Source organism: Aquarana catesbeiana, linkage group LG04 (assembly GCF_042186555.1).
Source record: "Aquarana catesbeiana isolate 2022-GZ linkage group LG04, ASM4218655v1, whole genome shotgun sequence".
NCBI lineage: Eukaryota > Metazoa > Chordata > Amphibia > Anura > Ranidae > Aquarana > Aquarana catesbeiana.
In genome coordinates this window covers 137,512,762-137,529,665 of record NC_133327.1, presented here as the reverse complement: position 1 = coordinate 137,529,665, position 16,904 = coordinate 137,512,762, and the positions used below count along the sequence as shown (strand labels likewise).

The following is a 16,904-nucleotide window of genomic DNA, read 5'->3' as shown; positions in this document are numbered from 1 at the left end:
CATTTTAACTTGGCTTTGAGCAATTTTCATGCCTTGCGGTGTAACCTGCTATACATTTTGCATGCATATTGCAGTAAAATGCATATGCAAAACACCCATAAAAATACAGAATAAATAGTCCACAAAGCATAAAAGCACCCAAAAAGGTCCTATACTTACCTGTCTGTATACGTAGGGTCTTGGGATCACTATTCACAGGGCCGTGTGGGGTATTACGTAGTGCTGTCACCGTGATCCTGTATCTCTGACCAGGCTGCAGGTCTCGGACAGTGTATGATGTCATCTTCCCATTCGGTACATAACGACTCTTTGTGCTATGATTGTGTGTGACATTCAGCGTGTAACCATCCACTGAGTCAACTGGAGGAGTGTCCCAGTTTAGGTGAACAGTGCTGGTCGTGACAAGCACTGCTGAGAGGTTACTTGGTGGGAGTGGACCTGGCGAGTAAGAAGAAAGTCTTAAAGGTAATAACATATGCCCTCGAAAACATATCTATTATCAATGCTTATGACCAGCTTCATACTTACTATATGCATTGCAGTAATATGCATGCTACTACAACACACCCTAGTACACCATGCATGTGTTAGTGTGAATATAGCCTTAGATGGAACTGCAGTGCACTATATAGGTGCCTTGGCATGTGCGCATTATGCTGCGTGTTAATGTGTGTTGCATTAAAGCAGCCTATTCATTAGAATGGGCTGCCTAATGTACCAAAAAAGTGAGGTCCATTGTGGTGCCTTGACAGCACCACACACATTGTCTTAACAGAGCAGAAAGAAAGAGTCTGAAAGGAGCCTTGAAGCCTTGGAGCCTTGAAGCAAGCAGGTCACAATGGTGTTTTTTTGGGCAGAGATTTCAATTCTCCAGCTACTGTAATAAAAGCTATACTATTAAGGATCGTTTACTGTAAGCTGCAGTTATTATTATAATATTAATTAGCAAAGTGCAATCACCATTTTCTAGAATTACTAGGTGTGGCTTGCAAACATAATGCAGCAGTTATTCTACTCAGTTGAGCCCATTATTTCAGTGGAGTTGGACATACACCGATCAGCTATAACATTATGACCACCCACCATAACCTATTGAGGGATAGACTCCAGTAGACCTCAGAAGGTATGCTGTGGTATCTGGGACCAAGTTGTCAGTGGCAGCTCCTTTAACCTCTTGCCGATCCCTAGCAGTAAATCTACTGCTGATGGGTGGCAGCCCCAGGCATCGCAACAAACGGGTGAACTTCCTGGTTAACCGCTTGCCAACCGCCGCACGAACATTTACGTTGGCAGAATGGCACGGACAGGCAAATGGGCATACTGGTATGTCCCTTTAAATTTGCCGCCGTGTGGTCACGTGCGCGGCCACGAGCTCCGTGAATGTGATCGCGGGTCCCACAGACTCAACGTCTGCGGGGATACCCGCGATCATCTCACAAAGAGGAAGAACGGGGAAATGCTGATGTAAACAAGCATTTCCCCTTTCTGCCTAGTGACACTGACACTGATAACAGCTCCCTGTGTTGTGTCACACATAGCCCATCCCCCCTACAGTTAGAATCACTACCTAGGACACACTTAACCACTGCAGCGCCTCCGCCTGGTTAACCCCTTCACTGCCAGTCACATTTACACAGTAATCAATGCATTTTTAATCGCACTGATCGCTGTATAAATGTGAATGGTCCCAAAATAGCGCCAAATGTGTCCGATCTGTCCACCATAGTGTTGCAGTCATGATAAAAATCGCCGCCATTACTAGTAAAAAAAAAAAAAATGAATAAAAATGCCATAAACTATCCCCTATTTTGTAGACGCTATAACTTTTGCGCAAACCAATAAACGCTTATTCCGATTTTTTTTTACCAAAAATATGTAGAAGAATACGTGCCGGCCTAAACTGAGGGAAAAAAAATGTTTTTTTATATATTCTTTGGGGATATTTATTATAGTAAAAAATAATGCGTTTTTTTTCAAAATTGTCACTCTTTTTTTGTTTATAGCGCAAAAAATAAAAACTGCAGAGGTGATCAAATACCACCAAAAGAAAGCTCTATTTGTGGGGAAAAAAGGACATTAATTTTGTTTGGGAGCCACGTCGAACGACCGCGCAATTGTCAACCATACCAGTATCCCCAATAGTATAGTGTACCCAAAAAATGCAGTGTTCGCAGGATTAGCCCCGATCACTGCCAGCACTTGCGACATGTAGCAAAATACATTTGGCCTAAATTTATGAAGACATTTTTATTTATATTTTATTGGATATGTTTTGTAACATTTTCAAAATGTTCTGTCTTTTCATTTAAATAACAAAAGAAAAAAAAACCCAGTGGTGATTAAATACCACAACAAGAGAAAAAATTATATAAATTTAATTTGGGTACAGTGTTGCATGACCAAGCAATTGGCAGTTAAAGTTGCACAGTGCTGAATAGCAAAAAAAAATGCCCTGGTCATGAAGGGGGTAAAATCTTCCAGAGGTCAAGTGGTTAAGTCCTGTAAGTAGGTCCTCCATGGATCGGACTTGTATTTCCAGCACATCCCACTTGATTGTAATGAGATCTGGAGAATTTGGAGGCCAAATCAACACCTTAAACTCTTTGTTGTGCTCCTCAAGTCATTCTTGAATTCATCAGACCATGCCACCTTATTCCATTACTCCGTGGTCCAGTTTTGATGCTCACATGCCCACTGGGTGCTTTTGGCTGTGGACATAGGTCAGCATAGGCACACTGAATGGCCTATGGCAGTGCAGCCCCATAATCAACAAACTGTGATTCACTGTGTGTTCTGACACCCTTCTGTTACAGTTAAAGAGGGAAAAGGCTTTGTAGCTTGTTTCTTAGGCTTCTTCAGCTGAGCAAGATGGGTGCTCTTGACAGTAACATTCTTGAGGAAGATGTTAAGAGCTGGTCCAAAAAAGACGTTATACATCGATGCCCATATGAATCAAATGGCAGTTGGAAATGTGGATGCAAATATAAAGAATTTGCAACCTTGGGAGTTTTAAACATCCAAGACTGTAAATAGAACTGGTATAATCAACAGGTTGATCCTCTGGTTTCAGAGTGGTGCACACTGCAACAGTAAGAGCCAAAACGGTCTATTTTAATTTGGAGTAATAGCAGTAGACTATGACTTCTTGTGTAAGCTCATTAGTCAAGCACTGGAATGACTCAGAATCAGGCAGTCTCTGTGGCCAATTGCTTGAGAGCCAATGAGGCCATGAGCATATCAAATATCTGCATGGGAGAGAGCATACTTGTGGGCTCTGAGATCAAAGTCAGCAATTAACTGGGTGATTTGGGTCCTGCATAACTGTAGTAAAAACCTCAGCCAAAGGAGAAGAGTGTCCTGCCACACCAGATGGAGCCAAAAAGGATTCCAGGTCAGAACAGACTCTAAGAGCAGAGGATAACATGATTCCAGATAGGTAGGCACACTGCAGGCAGTGTGAGCTGGAGGCGTCTGTTACTGTCCCCTCATATCTGGAATCAGACATACTGAGGCCACATTGTGGTAAGGCATTGTACAAGCTTAGCGTCAAAGGCAAGGCCTCAGATACCCACAAAACTCAGACAGCTGGTAGCAGGTGAGCGTCAGATGGCTGGTGGTGACCAAAGTCACTGCAGGTAGGCAGCAGGAAGGGATTGAAGTTCCATGTTGCTAAACAATGGAGGAGATGCTTTCTCGATGCTGTATGGCAAGACAGAGTGCATAGCGCATTGCACTCCACTCACCAGATGACATTGGCCCTCAATCCCACTTCCATGGCCAAGCCTGTGGAAACAGGGAATAATGGTGCCAAGAAACCTAGGGAGCTCCCAGTGGTTAGCCTGACCGGCCTACTCACTGAGTCTTTGAGTCTTCAGTGAAGGGGAAAATGCTGAGGTAGTTACATTTGCTTTGGATCTTGATAGTGCTCAGCAGCTAAGTAAAACAGATTCTGGAAGGTGCTTTATGTGACCCCCATTGCCTGAAGGTCACTTCCAGGCTATCCCTGCAACTACTAGTCCAGTGGGATCCAGATGAAGTACACCAAAAGCCATTCTGAGGACAACTGAGCCAGAGAGTTGCAATCAAAGAGACAAAGCTTCAGCATCCATGTAGAGAAGTCTAGATTGAAGAAAATCATTGAAGACTTCGATCCTAGCAAAAAACTAAGGAAAGCTAATAGTTGTAAGGCTTAAAGTGATATTGAAGGCTTTTTTGGACAGAAATAATTTATCGGTAAGTGTCTCTGTAGGGTGCCACATCCAAATGACTAAACCAGAAAAAAAAATATCCCCTGACTGGACTTTAAAGGCACAAAAATTACATGATTTGAAGACTTTTTTGGGGATAAAAGAAAAAAAAAATATTGTTATACTTACCAGCTCGGGAAATTAAATACCTCATCTCTGGCGGTTCATCAGCGCTGTCTGTTCCTCCTCTTCCCCAGGTACCCTCCAGTGTGGATGTGTCCTGATCCAGGATATATGCATCCATAGACACACAGTGCCGATAAGCCCTGTCCCCTCTCACTCTTCACTGGAGTTTGACTGACAGCAGCAGGAGCCTATGGCTGTGCGACCAGGAAGAGGGGAGAGTGGAGAGGCACACGGGACAGCACTGGATCGTGAGAGGAAGCAGGTAAGTGTTCAGGGATCGGAGGGGAGGGGGATGGGGGAACAAGTAGTGGAGAGTTTTTTAGAACCACCTTAAACTGGCCATAGATGAGTATAATTTAGAATGAAAATTCTTAGGAAAAGAATGTTTGTTCATTTTTTTAAATTATTACTTGGTCAAATCGACAATTTCACTGACTGCAGGTACAAGAAAATCGAAGAAGCAGGATGGAAATATTTTATTAACCAAACAAATTTATAACAGTGTATGTGGTTTTAATTCAGTAAACTCCATTCATTTCAAAATCAAATGTTAAAAGCAAACAAACGACCTTCGAATGTTCTGAGAATTTTCGTACAAAATTTCCTAAGACTTTACCTAAGAAATTTCATTCAAAATTCTACCGATCTATGGCCAGTGTCATAGATGTCTATTCCTCCTGTAGGTGGAAGTGTAGTTTTGTTTGCCAGTGTCCATTCCTCCTGTAGGTTAACATTTCTTGTGTCCCTCATTGGATGAGAAGAAATATCTTTAGGTGACATAACCAGCTGCTTCTGAAGTAAAATAGCATTTTTAATAATACTTGACTACCCTCAGAATGGCTATTTTCCACTAGAGAACGAACAAAATACTGTTATACTCAATGTTTAGTGACAGCGTTTGTAAGAGCTACTAGAAAATAAAAGTGCACTTACGTGTCCAGGCTACTAAAGGAGCACTAGGTAGGCTCTCTGAAGGCGGATTGCCAGTGTCAGAGTTGCTTAAAGTGCTGATTAGAATGGTGTATTTCTCTCCAGGGTCAAGATCTCTGAATATGAAATAAGATAACAAATGCCATCTGATTACCATAGCTATGTGAATTTTCGAAAGTAAGAGGGTATCTTATCCGTTTCTATGAGTAACACTAATTTTTTTTTCTCCTTCCACTGGAACATTAACACCTATGAGCCCTTACTCGGGCAACAGAAAACGAATGCCCACTATGTCATTTTTTCCAATATGCAATTTTTTTTCATTAGTAATAAAGTACACTTTTTAAGAAAGTATATGAATACTCGCATATATCAGCTCACACTCACCTGAAGGTGTACTCTCCCACTGAAGGCTCCTGCTCAGCTTGCTGCGTCCTGTCACTAGGGTGCTGCAGAGACAGTCGCACATGCGCCACAGGAATGTGTCGGTGGGGGTTCAGTGACCAGGCGACTGTGACAGAAGATTCTGTGACAGAACTAACACGAGCTCTGTCCACAGCTGGTGGTCCTATATTGTCAAACATACAGAGCTGTATATTACTTTTAAGCTAATATATATAACGTCCTGTGAGCCACGAATATAAATACAAAACCAGTGTATCCTCTATAATTCAGCAGCAAGCATTACATCATATACAATGCAAAATGAATCAAATCAAATTATGGATGCTGCGCTATCTGAGTTAAAGCATAAATGCTAGTGAATAGTGCTCTTCAATAAAGTGCTACGCATGAAATATGAATATTAATAATGAATGCTATACTAAAGATATAAAAAATATAAAAATGTATACATAGATTGCAATAGCAAATAATAAATGCCTGAAATGGTTATAATAATAAAGTGACTAAGTGTGATAAGTAACCATAAACCACATGTTCGAGAATAGCAACTGATCCAAAAAACTCCAAAAGATTGAATAAAAGTCCGAATAAATAAAAAATAAAAATAAAAGTGCTCCTGTGCACTGTGCAAAATTCAAATGGTGTCAAACTACAGGTGCTCCACACTCCATGCGATTCAGAAAACGTTGTGAAGGTGATCCAACAGAAAGATGCTGTGTTCTCACTCAGGTACTCCCCCCTAGGTACTGAAGGCTCACCTTGAAGCGTGTGACCTTGCTGTCATGCTTGGTCAATACACGCATTAGAACTACTCCTGGGTTCAGCAGTAGATCTGAAATGCTGGATGGGTCACCACTGAGCCTCGGTATGTTAATAGAAAAAGGAGGACTTCATGGTATAGTATGTAAAGACAATTTAGTAACACAGTAGAAAGATCCCACACAGGGTACTCACAATAGCCAGGCGTGTCAGTGCGCCATTCTACAACGAGCATAAATCAATGAGAAAGACCGTCCGATAACGGGATGGTGTGCTGATTGTTCCTGGTAGTTCCCCTACCACACGTACCGTCCTGTCCCCTTCCCCTACGTGTGTCAATACAAGGGGTTTCCATATCTTCCTCAGGGGGCAATTATAAGCTGCAACCTCAACCATCTAAATGCACGGTCTCATTTGATAAAGCAACGGTGTAGCAACATTACATAGTATCCAACTGGTTGCTCAGAACATCATTACTGCCCTTTAAACTTCATTAATAAATAAGGCTGATGATACAGCGCTGCACTCAAAAGCACCCTATTGCTTTATGTAAAGAGAAACTGAGGGCAAAAAAATGGTTAATGGAATATTGTTATAAAGGAACTATAGAGACTGCAAATGCTTGTTGCTTGGCTACAATCAGTGGTGGCCCATCCGTACGGGGCGCAGGGGCACCACCCCCCTAATCCATGCCACCGGCCCCAATCTACATGCAGGGCGCTGAACGCAAGGATTTCAATGGGGGTTTTTTTTTTAAGCACATGATTAGAGCCTGAGGCTCTAATTGGCTTCAAAAAAAGGTGGTCTTGGGGCACAGAACACTGTTCCCTGAGCCCACCCAGTTGTGTGACGATAGCAAATTAATTATCACTATTGCCTTACTAATTCTCCTCCCGGCCAATCAGGAAGCGGGTCCTGAGACCCAATTGGCCAGGGAGTCTTAGGGCTCCTGGCCAATCAGGTCTCAGGACTCAATTCCTGTTCTGCCGGGAGGAGAAACAACAGCCCCGGAGCAAGGAGTAGCTGGAGTGAGGAGCAGCAGCCCTACCCTGGATCCTTGTCATCAGCCTCCTAAGGTAAGGAGGCCTCTGATTACCCCTTCCCATCCCCCCCCCCCAAAAAAAATATTGAGCTATTGAGCACCAGCCGCCACTGGCTACAATGCTGACCCTCTTGAGTCACTGGCTCAGACAGAGTATGAAGATAGAGGTCTCTGACTTTACCTATACTTTCCTGAACTGCAAGCTTGTTCTGTGTGCTAATCTGGTGTGCCACAGTGCAGGGAGCATGCTGACAGGATGAGGCAGCAAAGTGACAAAAAAGTGAGTTAATTAGTGTGATGCTTGTCCTTTCATTGTCCACTCACAGGGAGCTGTAAGTAAAAGTAATACTGCAGCAAAGAACCCATCCACCCCAGCCAGCACTAGACGAGGCTGCTCTGTGGAGCAGAGCTATATAAATCTCAGGACTGGATGGACAGACAAACAAATCCAGGTAAAACAGGTCTCATATATGTATTTCATCTATTTTGCGGTTTGCCTGAAGTTCAGCTTTAAGACAGGAGTACCAATGTATACAGCTTTATTCTATTTAGTTCAGGACAAAATAATTTTGTCCAAAAAAACATTCATTTGTTCATTAAATGTAAAAAAAATTACCAATATCTCATTAAGTCAACTCTCTCATCATTAGCAGGTCCAAATAACTGTATTCATGGATAAGGGATTGTCATGTGCACACAGACTATATGACTACATTGCTAGCTCTACACAGGACCCAGATAATAGTTGTATTTGTTCACTGATGGAAGGCAGGTTTCCTTGTAATATTTACAACATAAACCTCATTTGTTTTCATGCTTCACTAGATTGCCATACTTAATATAAACCTTCTTACTTGTGCGGGCAGTAAGTGTGAGCGGGCGGCTGATGTCATTGTGCCTCAGATTTCGTTTCACAGTGACAATGGTGATGTTGTAAGGACGCCCAGGGCTGAGACCTCGTAGCTCATGTTCAGTGTTCCCCCTCTCCACAAAGTCAGTCCGGGAGGAGCCGTCCAATGCTGTATAACTCACAGCGAAGCCATCAGGCAAATGTCCAGGCACTTCCTCTGGTGGAGTCCAAAACACCCACACACTGTTCTCCCCCACTGCACCAAGTGACAGAGAGAGGGGGGGCAGCAACTCTATGGCAAGAAGATGAAAATCATCACAATGATAAATTCTCCTAAACACAGTCCAACATTTCCAGCATGCAAGTTATTATTATACATACACTGCTTCTGCTGACATGACACGTCATACAACAGAAAGATCAAAGCTTTTCATCTCTTTCTACGACTTCAGCCTTCACCTTTGTCAGTGCACAATTTACTCTTTAAGAGCAATTGCAGGCAACAAGTGCAAGTAATCTGTGACCTAGTAATGTTATTCAGCAACTGCAATCAGAAAGTCCACTCAGTCTACTTTATTCAGTGTTCCCTGCAATCCATTACAGCAAATATTCTGAATGGAGCTCACAAGGTCAGTGGAATTAACCACTTCAATACTGGGCCCTTTCTCCCCATTCCTGCCCAGGCCAATTTTCAGCTTTCAGTGCTGTCACACTTTCAATGACAATTGTGCGGTCATGTAACACTGTACCCATATTACATTTTTATCATTTTTTTCACACAAATAGAACTTTCTTTTGGTGATATTTAATCACCACTGGGTTTTTCTTCGTTTCTGTTATAACATTTCGCAAATAAATAATCTTCCTTCATAGATTTAGCCCCGGTTCACACAGGGGCAGCACGACTTGCAGCGCAACTCTGTAAGGCGACCTGCACACGACTTCAGCGGCGGCTTACAAAATGACTTCTGTATAGAAGTCAATGCAAGTCGCCCTGAATTCGTCCCGAAGTAGTACAGGAACCTTTTTCTAAGTCGGAGCGACTTCAGTCGTTCCTATTAGAACGGTTCCATAGTACAGAACGGAACGCGACTTGTCAGGCGGCTAAGTCGCCTGACAAGTTGCCCTTGTGTGAACCGAGTCTTAGGCTAAACTGTATTCTGTTACAATTCTTTGGTGAAAATAACCCAACCCCATTAGTGTTTATTATTTATGGTATATATATATCTGAAAACTGATCAATCATGATGTACTAATGGCCTATCAACTGGTGTGGTGGTGATCAGGGACACTGACTGATGATAGTATGTAAAAAAAAAATAAAAAAAACAAAACCAAATTTTTTTTCTATTTGTTGTTATTTTTTTGTCTTTTTTTTATCACATTTGTTTTCTTTTCTTTTATGATTTTTTTTAACATGCTGTGACCAGAGCAATGCATACAATACCATAGTAATGTTGTACTACCCTGGGGGAGTGATCAGGATTTTTTTTTTCTTACACACTATGATTGCTTATACCAGTGAATTTCACTGGTATAAGCAACCATTTTTACTGTATGAAATGGATTTATTCAGTATCTACTATTGTGGTTAACTGTGATTGGCCACAGCTAATCACATGGTACAGATGGGCTGTGATTGGCCCTGTCTGTATCATGTGATCGTTGTGACCAATCTCAGAGATCAACACAATAGTACACAATGGATGACATGAATGAAAGCCATCCATTGTGTACAATTTGCATGTGATCTGCTGTTATTGGTCAGAGCGATCATATGGAACCAGCAACAGCCAGTACACTGATCGGTCAGCCGATCAGTGTCCACCAAACACAGCGGGTGACAGATTGTTCGCAGCGCGGCCCAGGAAGGATGTCATATGACTTACACCTGGAACGGCACGTGTCCCACCCAGCTGTCATTTGTCTGTAGGCCAGGTGGGAACTGGTTAAACATCCTAAAGCCTGTGCTAGTCTAAAGCTGGTCATACAGCGGTAGCTTTTTGAATGAATGCTTATATGAAAATCTCATCTAAACATTCGATAATGCCAACAGAGACTTGAGGAATGTTTTTCAAAAGTATTTTCAAATTTAATTTGCTTTTAACACTCGATTTCGGTATGAATGGAATTTCCCAAAAAAACACATACACAGGTGGAAATCTATTCACTCAAGAAATATTTTCCATTCCCTACTCCTTGAAATTTTCTCCACACTATGGTCAAAAACAATTGTTGATTTGACCCCACTAATGATTAGAAAATCCAATGAACATTCTGAAAACAAACATTTCAGAACAAAATTTTACTAGTGTATGGCCAGCCTAAGTTCCTCCTCTGCTTAATGTACCACCTATTACAATCAAAGTTTCAAATCAAGTTTTAATCTGATTGGTGGCTGTGAGAAGAGTCTAAACACTGCCACATTCTTCAGGCGGCTCTGCAGATGGTGCATTTGGAAACTCCTTTCCTACACCACAAACTGGGGTTTTCAGGTCACCAGTCATTGACAATAATAAGGAAGCAGGAGGATTGGTACCTGGTTTTAACACTGAATAATATACAAAAGCTAGGTTACAGTATGTACTGTTCCGTTCTGTTGTACAATGTGAAGTGAAAAATGGACAAAATTAATTCTTAAAAAATTGTCTGTTTTTCAGCTATAGATAGTACTCTGAGGATATTATTATACTACAACAATTATGAGGTGTAGCACAAATTTGTGGAAATCAGATTCACATTTCAGCTTACTGTAGTCAGGTAAGAGCTTAGTTTTGCATGGTAACTTTATCATCAACAGTCTTTGTGTTAACATAGTTAATGATGATAAGTCAATGTCTACCAGAAATATGGGAAGCTTCCAGGTGCTGGAGGCAGAGACTCAAACTCCTGGGAAATTACCTCTTTCACAAGTGATCCCAGTAAAGCCAGTCCGACATGTGCAGCTCACAGTGCCATCCGTACCAGACACACAGACGCCACGGCTGCCACATGGGTTCAAGAGGCATAAATCACTCACTATAAAACAAAAGGTTACTCTGGTTACAGTATGACCAGTTTTGTATTCAAATATGCGCTTACAAAGAACAGAAGAAATAATATCTGCTTTTCGCTTTGCTCCAGTTTTCCCTCTTTAATGTAGAATTCCCCATGTTTATATTGTAGTCTGACATGGAACACTGCAATGTTAAAGTGCCATGTATATAAAAAAGTAAAAGATACTTGTAAAGAAATGATCTTGCTGGAATATTTCAACCACATACTAAACTATATATATACTGTACATATACTGTACATAACGATGATAACAAGGATTTCACAAACTCGAAGCCAATAAATTATGCACCCATCTATAAGTCAGTAAGTGTAATCTGCATCCCTGCTGAATGAATGTTGACAAAACATCAAAGTACAGGACATTGAGATGCATTGTATTCTAGTCTAAAGCCTCGTACACACTACAAATTGACAGCTCAGGTCAGAGCTGCTGTACTAGGAAACCGATGTTAGTACAGCGATCTCCCCCTTCTGTGCTGTGTTCTGACTGGGGGATGGCCATTGGCTGTGAGAGCTGATCGGGAGCCGAGTGTCAGACCTTTTTCGATCATGACCCTTCGACAGAAGCCGGCTGAACAGCCGGCTTCTGTCAGACCGGCTGCCATATACACAGGCTTAATGTCGGACGGTTTCTAATGAACCTGCCGGTGCTGCCCAGCATTCAGCCCATGTGTATCAGGCTTAAGTCTGAGTGCAACCAGAACACTTTTGCAGTAGCAAGTAGAATGGTAACAATGCTTAATCCAAACTAAAAGAATGAAGGAAATGAGAATGTACATTAGTTTATCCAAACTTATCCAAACGTACAGTCTACAACCAAATGTGCGACCACCTCACTGAGAATAACCTTCTTGATCCCCTTCAGCCTGGATTTGGCCATCAACACTTAACATAAATTGTTCTCCTAAAACTCACAAACAATCTGCTAATGGCTAAATCCAATGTACACTACACTATTGTACTCCTACTCCTGGATCTCTCTGCTGCCTTTGGACTACCCCCTCCTCCTCAAAAAACTCCACGCCTTTGGTCTCAGTAACTGTACTTTTCCCTGGTTCTCATCCTACTTATTCAACCGCACCTTTAGCTTTCCTTACAATTCTACATCCTCCTCTCTTCTTCCTTTCTCTGTTACAGTCTCCCAAGGTTCTGTTCTTGGACCTCTTCTATTCTCCATCTACACCTTCTCCTTGGGTCAGGTAATAGCCTCCCATGGCTTTCAATACCATCTCTATGCCGACAACACCAAAATGTATCTCTCTACCCCTCAGCTCACATCTTCAGTCCCCTCAGGTATCACTAATTTACTAACAGACATATCAGCCTGGATGTCACACCACTTCCTCAAACTCAAAATATCCAAAACCAAGCTCATAATATTTCAACCCGCATGTGCCTCTTCCCTTGATTTCTCTGTCAAGATTGATGGCACAACTATCAACCTGCATGCCAAGGTTCTAGAAATCTTGCCACCTCAACCTATGCAACATCTCCGAAATATGCCCCTTCCTAACCAATGACACCATAAAGCTCCTAGTTCACTCCCTGGTCATCTTTCGTCTCAACTACTGCAACTCTCTCCTCACGGTATTACATTTACACAGGCTATCCCCCCTTCTGTCCATCATGAATGCTGCTGCCAGGCTTATCCACCTTACCAACCGTTCAGTGTCTGTAACCCCTCTCTACCAATCCCTCCACTGGCTTCTGTTCACCCAACGAATTAAGTTCAAAATACTGACAACTTACAAAGCCATCCACAACTCTGCCCCCAGCTACATCACTAACCTTGTCTCAAAATAACAACCTAATCATTATCTTCCTTCTTCCCAACCGCCCAATACCTGCTGCTTTCTAGCTCCCTTGTCAGCTCCTCCCATGCTCACCTCCAGGACTTTTACTGAGCCACTCCCATCCTATAGAAATCACTACCCCAATCTGTCTGACTATCTCCTTCTCTGTCCACTTTTAGACGATCCCTGAAAAAACCCTTCTCTTCGGAGAAGCCTATTCTGCCCCCACCTAACATCTGTACTTTTATTTTCTCCATCAGCTCATCCCCCACAGCTATTAGCTTTTGTATCATTTGACCCTTCCTCTTAGATTGTAAGCTCTAACAAGCAGAGCCCTCAGATTCCTCCTGTATTAAATTGTATTGTAATTGTACTGTCTGCCCTCACTCATGTTGTAAAGTGCCGTGCAAACGGTTGGCGCTATAAAAATCCTGTATTATATTAATAATAATAATAATTAGTGGCATGCTGGGCGATAGGACGTTATATTAACACAGCACAGACACTCTCACCTGTCTGACAGTGATAGCCGTAGTATCCCCTAGGACACACACACAGGTACGAGCCTGCTAGATTCTCACAGATGCCCCCATTCTGGCACGGAGAGGAGTCACAGCCATCCAGCTCTGATAAAAACAAAAAAATAAGTATTTTAAACATCTGTGACTCCAGGTTTAAAAGTGAACCTATTTCATTTCCTATATGATTTTGTATCTGCCCTTATGTAAACATAAACGTTATAACTTAGTTTCTTAAGCATATTTGCCAATATGCAGCCTAGAAAATAATGGTTAGAAAAACTCAGATGCTTCTATCTTTGTAGGGGAGAAGCTCCTTGTGTTTGGACAGCTAGCTCTGAACAGAAGTTCCCTCTCTGTTTCATTTCCTAAATACAGGATCTAACATTTCCTAAAAGAGATACGTTTTTAAAGGTCCGCATTTTATGAAATATTTGAGGACATTGCTTTCCCCTAATTATTATGCTTAACAATAGTAAACATAGCAAAAAAACATTTTTGTTTGCTTCTCTGCATTAGCCTTTGTTAATTTGTAGTGGTCTATATAAAATGGACACGTCTTAGGACCAGCCTTGCGACAAACTAAAGCTTTAAAGAGGGCCTAAACCCAAAAACTAAGGTCCAGGCAAACAGGATTTTAGTGAAACCCTTCTGAAAGGATCTTTATGAAACATTTCTTTGTTTTCCAAGTCCCAGAATTTTTTCATCACAACAGAACGGTATTTTTGCAGTGTTTTCTGGCTGCTTATTTTTTATGCTTATATTCTTTTGGTTATAGGTCTCCTTTGGGGCTTGTTCAAACTATAAGTGGTGACCTGCGTTTTTCAACACTTCATAACTGAAGGTCCCTGCTACGGCACATGTTCTTTGTTTATACCACAACCCTGATGTGCGCATGTCTGCATTTTTCCGTACTGCACAGCAGCGCAACTCACTGCACTGCTGTGCAGTGACATGAATGAAGTGTCAATAAAGATGAAGAAAATCCTCCCAGAGCCAACGCTGTGCTAGCCTGCACATTGAAGAGCTGACTTTTTACCATGCAGGCTAGTATGAACGTGGCCTTAAACTAATTATAAGGTAATGGTTACTGTTCTTGTCATAACTATACAGTGTATTAAATGAAATCACAGTGAAAAAAAAACTGAAAAGCTAAGTACACATAAGCATACAGGTATACACAATTTTTAGACACAATAGTATATATTGTAAAGAAAAGTGTGCTTTGTTCCATTTTTTTTTTAACTCTATGTGCTGAATATGGACATAGTAACAAACACACACTTCCACCACATTCTATACCTTAATTAAAGGGATTGTAAAGGCAGAAGGTTTTTTATCTTAATGCATTATGCATTAAGGTAAAAAGCCTTCTGTGTGCAGCAGCCCCAATCAGCCCCCCCAAGGCTACTTTCACACTGGGGCAGTGGGGGCGGTAGTGGTAAAGCGCCGCTAGTTTTAGCAGCGCTTTACGGCTGTTATAGCAGCGCTTTTTGGCCGCTAGCGGGGCGCTTTTAACACCTGCTAGCGGCCAAAAAATAGGGTTAAAAGCGCCCGCTGTCCATTCATTCCAATGGGAAGGGGCAGGTGAGGAACGGTGTATGCACCGCTCCCGCACCTCCCCAAAGATGCTGCTTGCAGGTCTATTTTTCGTGTCCTGCAAGCGCACCACCCCAGTGTGAAAGCACTCGGACTTTTTCACTGGGGTGGCTTGAGAGGTGCTTTACAGGGGCTATTTTTAGCGCAAAAATGCCTGTAAAGCGCCTCAGTGTAAATGGGGTCTAATACTCACCTGAGGCCATCTCTAGCAAGTGAAGTTGCAGGAGGGTCTCATCTGCCCGGGACTCCCTTCCTCGTTGGCTGAGACAGCAGTGCAGCACCATTGGCTCCTGCTGCTGTCAATCAAAGTCAGTAAGCCAATGAGGAGAGAAAGGGGGTGGGGCTGGGGCTCAGTGTCTGAATGGACACAGGGAGCCGCGGCTCGGCTTGGGTGCCCCCATAGCAAGTTGTTTGCTGTAGGGGCACTCAACAGGAGGGAGGGGCCAGGAGCGCCGAAGATGGACTCAAGAAGAGGAGGATCCAGGTTGCTCTGTGCAAAACCACTGCACAGGGCAGGTAAGTATGACATGTTAAACAAGACTTTACAATCACTTTAATACCCTCATTCATCCATACAGTTCCATTTATTATTTCGTGGTATACTTAAAAAAAAAAAAAAAAAACAGGAATAGTGAGTGTGCTTTATATTATAACATGATCTGGTACACACATACCGTATTTCATTCATATCTGAATGCACAAAGAACTAGAGCATCCCTTGTCCATATGTTATATGGAAAATATATCAGAGACATCCTTACCAGTCTCACATTGTGTCCCAATGTAGCCCTCAGGACATGTACACAAGAATCCCCTGGCTAAATCCTGGCAGCTGCCTCCATTTTTACATGGTTCAGAGAGGCATTCATTCATCTCTGCAATTCAACAATGTGACATTTAAAATTGGAGTCATTAGCACCGACACATTCTACAGTACCTAATTTTTATTTCAGATACTTATATAGCGCCGTCAATTTACGCAGTGCTTTACATATACATTGTACATTCACATCAGTCCCTACCCTCAAGGAGCTTACAATCTAAGGTCCCTAACACACATTCATACATACTAGGGACAATTTAGACAGGATCCAATTAACCTACCAGCATGTCTTTGGAGTGTGGGAGGAAACCGGAGTACCCGGAGGAAACCCACGCAATTGTAAGCTCAGAACTGGTTTACATCAGTCCATGCCACAAAGAAACCTGGAGTCTAATATCCTTACATGTATATAACCAGACACCATAGGGCTTAGTGGAAGCTGAATAGTTTTTTTTTTTGTGTTGTTAGAGAAAAACAGGACTTTTGACTTACCAGAAAATCCCTTTCTTGGAGTTTAATAAGGTACATAAGATCGGAGGGAATTATGAGATAACTTTGTTTTACTGCTGCCTACAGGAGAATTGAACACTAGAAAAAAGCTCTAATGCCTCGTACACATGAGCGGACTTTCCAGCAGACTTGGTCCAACGGTCTTTCCTGAAAGGACGGACTTGCCTACACACGACCGGACTTTCCGGCAGGCTAAGTCCACCCCTCTTTCTGACGGACTTTCGCCGGAGTTACGGCGGACTTTC

The 16,904-nt window shown here is 42.2% G+C and overlaps 1 protein-coding gene across 8 annotated transcripts in view; it reads right to left on the bottom strand.

The window, feature by feature from the left end:
• The window catches only part of SNED1 (sushi, nidogen and EGF like domains 1), a 291,723-nt gene that overhangs the window by 19,783 nt on the left and 255,036 nt on the right, over window positions 1-16,904 (bottom strand). For 7 of the 8 annotated variants that reach the window (XM_073625738.1, XM_073625736.1, XM_073625737.1 and 4 more), the window contains 7 exons: window positions 16,088-16,201; window positions 13,722-13,835; window positions 11,261-11,377; window positions 8,364-8,651; window positions 5,691-5,871; window positions 5,307-5,419; window positions 160-438 (listed from right to left, as the gene is read on the bottom strand). In XM_073625738.1, coding sequence (XP_073481839.1) covers window positions 160-438; window positions 5,307-5,419; window positions 5,691-5,871; window positions 8,364-8,651; window positions 11,261-11,377; window positions 13,722-13,835; window positions 16,088-16,201 — 1,206 coding nt within the window. The remainder of the gene's footprint in view (window positions 1-159; window positions 439-5,306; window positions 5,420-5,690; window positions 5,872-8,363; window positions 8,652-11,260; window positions 11,378-13,721; window positions 13,836-16,087; window positions 16,202-16,904) is intronic. The other variant, XM_073625742.1, reaches the window with a different exon arrangement.